Here is a 12275-nt window from a genome sequence, read left to right on the forward strand (position 1 = left end):
TTTTTTTTAGTTTTTTTTGAGGGGCTCCTCTTACACTGTGAGTTCTTGACGAATACAGAAAGGAACATTTGGTAGACATAGCACATAAAGGCAATGTAATTACGTTTTGTAACTGATCCAGCTTGCATAAATTTTCATAATGCATTAGTCACTACTATGAGAATTAAGGTGGAAGAAATAATGGCTGTAGGCAGAGCAACAATGAACGTAGACATTGTCTATTCCATGAATGACAGAGATATCTAAGAGAAGAACTGCTTGATCTCACTCTCTGGTGACCTCCTGTGTATAATTACTTTGTACTGCTGCTGTGTTCCAACTTGCCATTAAGTGTCCCGGAGGAGGCGTTTAGTGGATGTAACTGCAGCGGAACTCGCTCTGGCTGTATACAGCTTCTCTTCAGTTTACATCTTACTACAGGACATGTTGTTTCCCTAAAAGGTTTTACCAATTCTTTCCCTCCTAAAGGGAATCTTTCCTCTGAGCATTTCCAAGCAAATTCTTCATATCATATGTTTCAGTCAAGCTTTTCTGCTGATGTTGGCATATCATTGCTGAATGCAATGGACTACATTGGTGTAATTCGGAGCAGAAGACTGGTCCCTTTAATCTTTGCAGAAGTAATCTATTTCCCCAATCAGTTTTTTTTTCCCTGCTTGGAATTTCTTCAAATTTGTCAACATCTTCAGGGTAAGGATGTTCTCCTGGTTCTAATAGCACCTAAATTCTTTTTGAACTACAGAACATGTTTCCGCAGGCATGTTATTAATCAGGATACTTCTCTAACTCCACTTCTCTGTTGTCCCACAGTTCACATCTGCCTATCCATCTCTGGTACAAATAAAAATGGGTTGTGTTTTTCATATCAAGTATGTAATGATGACCATTTTTCTTTTGTTCTTATTCTCAAAACAAAGTTTGTAAATCCTTTTTTATAATCCCTTAAGCTTCATAATATTACACAGGATAAAGTAGATTTTTATGCTTTACTTAGCTATATTACTTTCTTGCTTCTGGACAAGTAATGATGTGAGATCTGAGACCTTTGTATCGTTCCCCTTCTACATATTTGCTCCATTTGGAGCTAGCATAACCCATAACTAGAATCAGCAAAGTTATGCAAAACCTCTTCAGAAGAGGGACGAGTTGGAATAAAGCCCACTCGTTGGCTGCAGAGGCTGTGACGATGTTTTGTGCTCAATTGCCTCCCATTTGGGGAGCTCAACGCAAATGAATCTCTGTAAGCAATGGGAACGTTAAGTGGCATTGCAGAGGTAGTGGCCAAACCACTTTTCAAGAGGTGTTTGGGGAGCTCAACGCAAATGAACCTCTCTAAGCAATGGGAATGTTAAGTGGCATTGTAGAGGTAGTGGCCAAACCACTTTTCAAGAGGTGTGATTTTCCCCGTTCTTCCTTCCAGCCAACATACACAGACGTGTAAGTGCACACAGCTATCTACGTTGCGAGTTGTGCCAATCTTCTAACTGCATTTGTACACACAGGTTGTGAGAGGCAAGCTAACTATTAGAGCCCTGGCTTAGCTTCCCAGCAAAGTGTGCCCCTTCTCAGACTGGTTTCCTAACACAGGCGGGAACAGCCCTGGCTACCTTCCTCCCAGTTAGCTGCTAACCCAGGTTGCTGCCAATGCATGCTACAGAAATCATTCGTGTTCTTTTTGCGTTAACCGTTTGATGGAGAAGGGGCAAGTTTCTGTAATGGCTCCTTTTTCCAGGGGAGGGAGGACAACAGCAGCTCATCTGAACAACCCTGTCATACTCCCAGCTGAGTATTTGAGACCAACTGTTTTATTTGGGATTGTACAATGAAATGAGAAGGATGTTTTCAAGAAAAATGGGCACATGATATGCACAATACAGAATGATAAATCATAGAAAGATTTTTACATAAAAACACTGGCTATAGCTCCATCAGTGTAAAACGAGTGGGGAGGGCTGCTGATGTGACCATAATTTTGCCCCGTGAATACTCTGCAATGCCAAAGAGGCTTTGCAGAGTTTACGTGTAGTTCAGAAAGCCACATCACAGCCTAACTCCATACAGGCTTAGCTGTCTACGTTTGTCTAGAATGACTGACCTTGTCAGCAGAACTACTGAACCAAAGCAGCCTTCAAAGACATCTGGAAAACAAGACCACAGTAGCTTATGAAACACAGGTCTCATGGCTCTCATCCAACCGCTTGTTTTGTTAATGCCATAAGAAGCTTTGAAAAGAACCAGTCTGATATATCTGAACTAGCTCAGTCTGAATCACTTCCAGTCGTTGCTGGATTAAGTACATACCCATAATACTATATCCAATGTTGTATTTCGAATTGCTTGTTTTGCCCGTCAGTGAAAAAAGAACACGCTACAAATACATATACTCAAAACTTGTGTTGCTTAAAAACTCCACTGTATTAGACTGACCTTTTCATCCATGTGACTTTTGTGGAAAACTGATGGTAAGCGAAAAAGACAGGCCAGGAGTCCTAATCTGCAGCCGTAACTCCACACAAACCCTTAAGGTAAAATTATTGGTTTAACAAAGCTACTTAATTACATGAAAATTAATATACTATAAACACTCATGAACAGGCACAAATTTGGTTATGTAAGTAGAACATGGGCAACATACAAAACTCGATACACATTGTGAGTAATGCAAAACAAATGTGTTTTGGTACCGCTCACCGTGTGCATCAGCAGTGCGTATGCAGCCACAGAAGTGCTAAATATTTTAGGCATTGTGTTTTGGGGAAGCTATTGACAAACAAGTATTAATGAATAAAAGATAAGGCTGGAAAGCAAGTCTGCTCCAGCCCTAAAACATATTATACCTGTAATAAGAAATACTTGCCTTAACTTTTAGTGAAGTTCCCAGGTGGTGAAATCCATCATCTCCTGGGATATTTGTTACATGCACAGCTACTCCTTAAATATAGGAAGCTTTTCTTAATATCTAGTTTATAAGCTGCAAATTAAGCCCATCATTTCATATCCACCCAGAATGGATGTGGAAGACAGATAATCGTGATAGTCTTCTCACATTCTACTGAACTTCTTTGTGCATGTTCCCTTAATTTTCTCTTCTGATAGCTAGCCAACGCTAATTATTTTTAAATTATGTATTCAGGGCATATCTTTATATTTGCTGGTGATCTCTGGGCTTGCTCTGGTTGGTTCACACCTTGCTCATCCACCCTTTGTATGAGTTGGGGTTTGCCAGGAGGATCACTGATGTATCAATAATCAATAAGGTCTAGTTTGAAACAATAAGAAATGGCTCGTTTACATCTAAAGAGGAAAAATCTGAAACATCCAGTTATTGTCAGTCTATTTGAGTAGATGTAGGTGTTGAATATAGAGCTTATAGTAACCGGGATTTTCTATTCATTTTCTTCCTTTGGTAGAAGGAGGAAAATGTTGATGAGATGCACTCACATGCAAAGCAATTTCAAATTTGTTTCTAGCAAAGCAGTGATCCATCAGAACTGCTGCTGACTTTGAAAGATAAAGAAACACAGATTTTTCTCTGTGCCTGGTGCCCTCATGTGGCTTTGATGTTCAGTTTCTTGCGAATTAAATATATCACTGCATGGCTGATGCTTCTGCTGTGTAAAAGGTAGAGAAAAATTTGCTTGTATGGCTTTGTATGCTCTTGTGTGAACACAGATCTTCTGGAAAGCCAAAATAATGCTGTTTGCCATATGGGCCGTTGGATTTGGGTGTGCAGAGTCCATGAGTTCCCAAACTTTAAACCAAGAACATTTCTGACAGATTTCACACATTGGTGTATGTGATTCAGACCCTCCTCCTCCAAGTGTTGTTATGGCTAAGAAGATTTGTGCTGAAGTCACTAACTTCTTTAGGGACGCTGTTAAAAATGCCACCATAGATCTACTGCTGCTCTTAAAGAACTACGATATTTTGGTTTTCAACGCTAATATTAGGTCAAATATTTATACTGTATACTGAGTTAAAATAGCAAGAATTACTTTGGTCAGGAAATAGTTTAAAATGTACCTTCTCAGCTAACTTAAAATTGTCCCATATTTTTTCCAGCTACAGCTGCAGTACGAAAAAGAAATTTCTCTATTCAATACTATAAAATATACGCAGGATAAATGTTTCTTTGCACAGCACTTTGAAGCCTGTCATTAGAATATTTCTAAATTACTGATCTAGAAAAACCACCTTAAAACACATAATTTAGCTACCAACATTAGGCAAAAAACTTTACATAACATATTCATTACGTAACTTATAATAAAAGAAAACCCTTGTGCAAGCAAGAGGTGAATGAGGTTGCTGTGGAGGCTGCCGCTGCGGCTGGCTGCAATGGCTTTCCTGTACCTTGCTTTCCAAAGGCGCTTGTCAAAGCTTTTCTTTACAGATGCTTTCACTCCCTTTTTCTACAGGTTCAGATTCCAGCTGTAACTCTGAGTGATTCTGACAGAAAAAAGTTCCAAAATTTTGCCTGGTTCAATATTGTGGCACTCCTGATGACATCATCTCCTCCATCTCCCTCTTCTCTCTTTTCCTCTCAACTTGGAGTTACATTAATGTACTTCTTTGAATTCACACTATTTAAATTCTTTGCACCAAATACCTCTCCAGGTCTTCTTGGAGTGAGCACAAATATTGAACAGAGGAAGAAAGATTTCAAGGTGGTTTTTTTCTTTGATATTTCTTGTTCTTGCAACATCAAACCTAGTGAAACTCATCATATTAGTGATCTTACCAACATTTTTCGTGCTAATAATCTGACTCGGAAGTTTTCAGAGTAACATGTTAGTTCTGCTAAGGTTTGGGGTAGACTAAGAAATTTAGCATCATTGCTACTAAAACCCACTCCATGTCCATATGCTTGAACTATAGCACCAGTGCATGTACTGAAATCTTCATGTTCCTTTTTTTATTAAGATAAAATTGTTTAACAGTAAAAAGAGAAAAACTTAATGTAAAACCAAGCTACAGCTATCATTCTTTTCAGCTGTATCGTTCTCGACAAAATGGTAATTTTTGTACCGCGTCTCTGTGATTTACAGTGCCACCATCGCTGATGCTATTCATTCCTCAATTATTCGCCAGCGCTCACCGAGCTCTACACACCCAGCGCCCCAAGTTACGGAGGCTGCTACTACGCCTTATCCTCTCCTTGGGTGGGATGTGGGGATAAAACGGAGGTTTACAGAAATTCCTCATGAAGTGTAGCAAAAGAGCAGACCTGTTCACCGGGTGTCTGAGCTGCAAATTCTGATCACAACCCAACCCATCAGTAGTAATGCTATTGTTATAAACCCCACCTCACGGTAAATGAGAAGTAAAGGAGGAGAATAAAACTGTGTAATTCCTTAAACGAATATTCCTAGATTCTTTCCTTGCAGTTTTGACATGAATTACCATTGTAACATTTATAGAAAGGGAAAAGTATCTTTCATGGTTCATCCTCTATTCTGAAAGAGATTTTTTTTTTCCTAACTTTTAGTCATACATATTAGAATTACAAATTGGAGTAATATTTTGCTCGTGATTTTTGTTTTCTGCACCAATAATAAATTCTTTAATATAATCTGAGGCTAAAGGTGAAGCACTGCGTGGATGGACTCAAGTCTTATCATGCTTGTAAGACATCAAAAAATGCAGGAATTGTACAGGACTATCACTTGTTTTATCACTGTTAGCTGTTCTGGCATCTTTTTGCACTGATACATTTATTTTTTTCCTCATGTAGTAGACTAGATGTCTTTGTGAGTATGCTCTATAGAGGCTTACCTGTGCATGAATGAAGCAAAAGCAACATCAAATATCCATAAAACCTTGTGTATGATTCACCGTGTAAGAACAGTAGAAGTTTATAGCATTTGCCTATAATGTAGTAGTGGAATGTTTAAAATTTTGATCAGTTTAATCAAGCAAGTGAATACACTTGGCCAAATTAAAATATCTAATTATTTATTCACATAGAAACCAGTAAATTCTAGGGTTCGTAGCACAAAACTCTTTGTTAGAAAAAAAAAAGCTATGCCATATAGCTTCTTTACTCCCAATAAAATAGCATCATTGCAGTGAAACTGAGGATTACAATGAAAATGTAACATTCCAGATTACATCGGTTGGAGCACAATGTGATGGATATAATGAGAAAATCCTTGTCAGAAATTTTACCACAAGGAAATATCAATAGCTAACACTCATATTCTCCAACTAGAAATCAAGAATATTTTAGTAGATCTTGGTGTGAAAGGCACAAAACACAAAGCAAAGCATGCTTGTGTCAGTTGTCACGAAGAAGCGCTGACGTTTGTGCAACATGGAAAAAGATCAGCATTTTTCCAGACTCTTCCAGTGTCACCGATACTTAGGGAACAGGTCTTCCCCTTGATGCCAGTGTATGGCTCCCAGGACAGATGGCAGCGACTACAAGGAGTATACAGCAGAGAATACCTCCGTGTGCTCCCAGGAGATCTCAGCTCGTGTCTTGACAGAGCTGCTGCTGTTGTATTGTTAGTAGTAAATAACTACACGGCAGCCTTTTAACAGTAGCACTTGTGGGAATTACAGGAGACTGGGGAGAATGCTAACAATGCTGGAAACCCCTCATAAACACAGATCTACCGCTGGCATTTAAATGTGTCCTGCCAGTCCCCTCTTTGCTTTGCGCAAGCTTTTTAAAGAAAGTTGGAGTCCTTGAAAGAAAGGACTCTGCAGAAGAGAATGCTGCCTGTTGCGCAGAGGAATGGCTTTTCTGCTTTTAAGGTGCTTCAGAAATACGGATCAAACATCCGTGGTATTTCCTTCTGTAACGGGCCATCAGGTGAGCATCTTGTTGCAGCCCATTTGCTATATCTCTATAACAAGCCTATCTTCATCGTCACTGCTAGTGTCATCATACTCCACTCTGGTTTGCTTCCTCATCATCTCTAAACCCCTCTTTTTGAATGTCTTGGAAGGTGTTGTAGAGTAAGTCTTGAACTCAGAGGACCTGAGAGTAACTGGGGGCTTTTTAAAGGTAGTAGTAGCTGTTTCGTGTGGCCTTCCACAGCAGTTGGACTGCAGGTGGGGTCCATTCTTGTCCGCACTTCCATGAAGGTCTAGGATTTTTTCAGCAAAGTTTGCCCGCTCTGTGAATTCCACACTGGGTAACTCAGCCCTTGTGGCTGACTCAGGAAGAGACTCTGCTTTCGATCGAAATAAACAGGAACATCCAGGCTGGAAACTGGGACTTGGGTTTTCTTTTGGAGATGAATCTGTGTTTTCTTGAATTGGAGGTTTCTCCCTTCCTGAAGCCTGGATCCCCCGGTCCGATGTACCAAATCTTTGCCTCTCTGACTCTACATTTAGTACGTTTTCCTGCCTTGCTTCTAGATGTAAGGGAAGAGGACCAGTAATCTCTGAATTTGTGCCATCCAGTTGGTCACCTGTGCCTGTATTTCTAAAATCAGATGGGCAAGGCCAAAAAGAAGATGCCCTTGAGTCACTCTGCATGCCTGGCCGCGACTGCCCTGGGACTGGTGGCTGAAGCACGAGTGGTTGTGTGGCTGAAGAGCAGATCTCCACAGCACTGCTGACCTGCTGCATGGCTGCAGAAACTGCGGGCGGAAAGGAAGGGGCTGTCATGGGTGTTTCCGGAAGAGCTGTAATGTTCTGAAAAGAGAACTTTGTTCTTGGGTGTTCTGTTTGCCCAGAAATGTCCTGTGGAAATTAGAGGAGGTGAAAAAATTTGCATTTAAAATTTTCAATCCAGAGCATTTCCATCTTTCATAAAAGTGTCATGATAACTAAGTTGACTGTATCAGTAGAAGACATTTACCTCTGCTATAACTCATATAACTCATCAACTCATATCAAGCATAATGTCAACATTTATTTATATAACTGCGATTATATTTGCACTCTTTTTTTTTCTCATTACTGCAGACTGAGTTACTCATCTCTCTTTAATGAGAAAACTTTTTTTTTTCCCCTCCCAGTGTGTGGGGGAGGTGTAGTAAAGGATGTATTTTTTCCCTTGGTTTTTTTTTCTCGGGTAGGTGACAGACCATGACAGTAATTTATGGACGGCAGGGGTTCAGGGTTTCAAGCCGCATTCCTCTGAACTGTCTAGGATGATGCTGTTCTCATTAAGATATTTTAACACACATATCGGAACAATGGTTGTTCAATGTAGGGGGGAAAGTTTTGTGATGAATCTGTAAGAAATGTTACAATGTCCGAGGTGGTGAGATATGTGTAGGAAATGAAATTGCTTAGAAAAAACATTTACGGATTAGGTTCCTAAATATTATACTGCTTATGCTACGAGAAGAACCGGTGCTCATGCCACACGACAGCACCCCGGCTCGGCAGCTCTCCTCTTCAAGTGCGGCCAGCGGAGGTCTCAGGAAAAGCGTTAACTAGGACAGGCAGAGAACACTCCCTGAAAGAAGCGGTGGTGACATTGAAACCACCACCTTCCACGAAGGGCTGAAGAAACCCAGTTGTGCTGCTGGATACACATTCCTCCCACCGCTACGTGGCCATTAGTGCACTGCCCCCTCTGCTAGGTTCAAGTTTACTGTCTGTGTCTCAGCACTCCCCGTGCTACAGCTACTGGCACCTCCAACACCAGCGCTGATCAGTCCTCTGACAGCAAGCGCCAGAAATATCCTCTCCACTTGATGCAGGTTCAACTGTTCTTCTAAAACAGCTAATGCTAACATTAGTCAATTTTCGTTATATTTTAACCCCAGAAAAACCTTTAACACATTTTTAAACAAAATCTGTAATACAAAATAGTCTCAACTTGACCTTTAAAACTGCTGAAAACAATTCACAATTTAATTACTGATATCTTTTCATAAAAAGTAATGCATAAATTGAGGTACAATACCTACTTTTTTGTCCATTTCATCTTTTTGTTTAACATGGTTTAGATTTTCAGATTGAGAAGATATTCCTGAGTTACTCATTCCTTCTTTTTTCTTTCTGCAGAGTGGCTTGTCTGAGGTGGAACAAGATGTGTCTTTCTGCTGGTGTAGGTACTTTTCTATTGAAAAGAGGTTGAAGAAACTTTTACTATGATTTTTATTCCTCCACATGCTAGAACTTACTAAATTTCTCTTTATATCACTAAACTAACTTCTACGTTTTTAATATTCTCTGTAAATTTTTATTCTAAGCCTGACACACTCTCTCACTCACTTCTGTGTGTCTGGCTTTGGAGTTTTTTATTGGCCATTAGTGTCCTGCAAAGTAGCAGCTGTTCACATCTGCTACGAACAAACACACGGTACTGCCCCACCTGAAGATGGTTGTGGCATAAACATCATTTCCATTAATATCGGCAATTAAATGGGGGTGGTGGTGGTTAAAGCAAGTCAACACACCAAACTCATTCCACGCTGCAAACATACAATCCTGTTTCAGAAAGTTAAAAAGCTCCATCTTCTGTGTCGGCTTCCAGTGGAAGGTTATTTTGAGTTATTTCTGTTTCAAATGCCCTCCTAATTGTCACATCACATACGTAAGTATGTGCGTGAAAACCACGGTGTGTTCAGTTCTGAAAACAAGTGAGATGTTTGCGGTTTTACCCACCGAACACACTGAAGGACAAAAGTGTTTTGCAGTTCCACGTGGAACAGGTGCATACCGGAGATACTGCTAATGTTCATTCTCTCACAAAAAATCCTTCCACGCATAAAAAAATATTCAAAATACTTACCTTGTACCTTTGATTGAGGAGAATGGCACTTTTTATACTTTCTAAATTTACAGGGGTGTGATGAATAGCCCTTTTTCACAGCATCCGGTGCTCCATTTGGAAAACAGTGCCGCTTGCTTAGTGGGTTCATTTTCAGCTGAGCAAATCCATGCAGGTGCCTCCCTCCGTACCTGCAGTGCCAATGGCATCGAGAGGGAGAATAAATATGTGTGATTTAAAAGGAGCCAGCGTCGAGTAATGCCACAGCATCAGGTAAATGTTAGTCTAAGAGCAATTTACTACTCTGAGGAGATGTTTGGTTATGTCGACTCAAAAAATATCACGATTTTAGGCAAGAGACCCACAAATTATTTCATTAAATTTTTCCTCAGTAGGATTGGGCAACTCGCTAAGAGAAAAGGATTCAGGAACCACAGGTCCTTTTTGCTATATGTATCTGGAATTTTAAAACAACATACTTCATAAAGACTGGAATTGCCCAGGAGTCACCTGAGACGGCACAGTCATTGGCTTTTGAACTTTTCATGTCTAATTGCTACCTATTCATCATCACTGATGACCAACGTAAGTATTTCAGTTATTTAGAAAACTCGCACTGGATAATCCAGCTCTGCTTTGATTTCTACTCTATTTCAATCTTCCAGTAACTCTTAATGACTGAGACTAAAGTACATTGGAAGGTCCTGTTCCTCTATTGATAGAATCAGTCGCTATACACAAAGTAAATCTAAAAGGACATGCTTAATGAGGCATTTGGTGCATGAGAAAAATATATTACATGACCAACAGTCTGGCCAGTTAGCTACTACCATGCATGACCTGAGCCTCAGGACCCTGCACGTCATTGAGTCCCTCTACTCAGCTGATACAGCCAAATAAAAAAGTTCTGAGGCCAGCAGGAGAAAAGCAAACCAAAACAAGCTCACACCAAAATTAAACTAGAAAAAAGTCCCAGAAGAATGTCGCTAGACTGGATATCACAGAGCTGAGACAACTGGTTTTGTTCTTAAGCTCCTGCAGAATGGCAGTGCTGTTTGCCAAACTCGACACGGTGATGGGAGTGAGTGACAGCGATTTGTCCACAAGGGAGTCACTCTGTCTGGCTTCGGTCATGAAATAAAGAGGGATGCGTGCACATCGTATGTGTTCCTTATTGAAGGAATTCATCAGATGTTCTGCTATCCGCACTCTCGAAAGATTAGAGGCTGAATCCCCCACTGACAGGAGCTCCTATTAAATACGCAGAAGCTGTGCTGATTGATACAATGCGCCTTTGATAGTTTTATACTCAAATTCCTCCTGTTTTTTATTTAAGCCGCGTGTTCCTTTAACCTACAGATGGTTTTGTTAGTTTGTGTTAGAGCCTGATATTTATTCTTCTGCATTCTCTTGTGAATACAAACTGAGGATACAGATCTTGGGAGGACAAAAGGGTCTCGCACATTGCCTTTAGCTGTAACAGGATTTAAAACTGAACTGTTTTGGTTCCCTTCAAACAAAAGTAAATGCTGACAATTTTGACAGATAAGAATCATTTCTAAAGCATAGAGTCAACTGACCAGTCATCATCTTTCTGTGGTATAAGGCTGTTTCACTTTAAAAACTCTGTTCCTGATAGTAAACAACATATTGGTGGCTTTTTATAGTTTTTTTATAGCTGTAATGTGGGACTAGGTCTTTCTGAGAGATTTATTTATTCCCCTGATTTTTACAAGGTTGGATTTTGCAGATGACTTTTTATTTTCTGTGGACTTTTTACACTCATCTTAGCAAAACTGTATCTTGGGAAGCTGAAAACCATATTCCTTACCATTTTGGGATGACTTTAATCTTCTTCTGTTTGCGGCCCCTCTTGAGTTTATTTGTTGAGAGTTTTTCCTTTTTGCAAACTATTGTTTTCTTCTTTTGCTCTGAAATATTTTTGAAAGCACTGCCAGGAGCTGCTGAGCTTAACTGTTGAGAATATTAGAAAAAAATAAATACATGAAAATTGTGGATTATTTTAACTGAGATTGGAAATCTGTGCTCTTTCTAAATAGAGCTGAATAGCAAAGTAGTTAAACAGCACAACTCTGAATTTTTCCTAGAATTTTTGTGTTCGTTTTTTCTAATCACTTTGTCCATCTCCTTTTATAAAACAAAATTAAAACAACTCACTGCTTTTGCGGATCTATATAGAACTAGTGTATGTTCTTTTGCATTCTTCTTCCTATATAAAAAGTGAGCTTGGTCTTACAGAGCTGTTTGAGGATCTGTACAGATAGACTGGACTATCTTCACTTACCTGAAAAAGAAAAGCTGTCAAGCCTTAAACACTTCACAGGGTATTAATGCAATTTGCTTTTGTTGACATTTCCGTGTAAACGCTAGGAGATCTAGTGCACAGTCTGTCTTTGACTCCAGGTATCTCCAAGTATAATAAAGCCTTGACGCGAATGGACTACTTAAGTCCTACTCTAATTCAAATATTCATTTAAAATGAAAACAGTGAAATACATATGCTGTTAGAGAAGAATATAAAATATCATGAGAAAAATCAATAGAAATGCACTCTTCCTGCTAGACAGCATTC

The 12275-nt window shown here is 39.6% G+C and overlaps 1 protein-coding gene across 1 annotated transcript in view; it reads right to left on the bottom strand.

The window, feature by feature from the left end:
* Positions 1–6843: 6843 nt before the first annotated feature.
* The window catches only part of ZNF831 (zinc finger protein 831), a 9984-nt gene continuing 4552 nt past the window's right edge, over positions 6844–12275 (bottom strand). The window contains exons 2-5 of the mRNA XM_010134885.1: positions 11514–11656; positions 9704–9873; positions 8877–9028; positions 6844–7695 (exon numbers count right to left, since the gene is read on the bottom strand). Coding sequence (XP_010133187.1) covers positions 6844–7695; positions 8877–9028; positions 9704–9873; positions 11514–11656 — 1317 coding nt within the window. The remainder of the gene's footprint in view (positions 7696–8876; positions 9029–9703; positions 9874–11513; positions 11657–12275) is intronic.

This window comes from Buceros rhinoceros, unplaced genomic scaffold (assembly GCF_000710305.1).
Source record: "Buceros rhinoceros silvestris isolate BGI_N320 unplaced genomic scaffold, ASM71030v1 scaffold1014, whole genome shotgun sequence".
Classification (NCBI taxonomy): Eukaryota; Metazoa; Chordata; class Aves; order Bucerotiformes; family Bucerotidae; genus Buceros; species Buceros rhinoceros.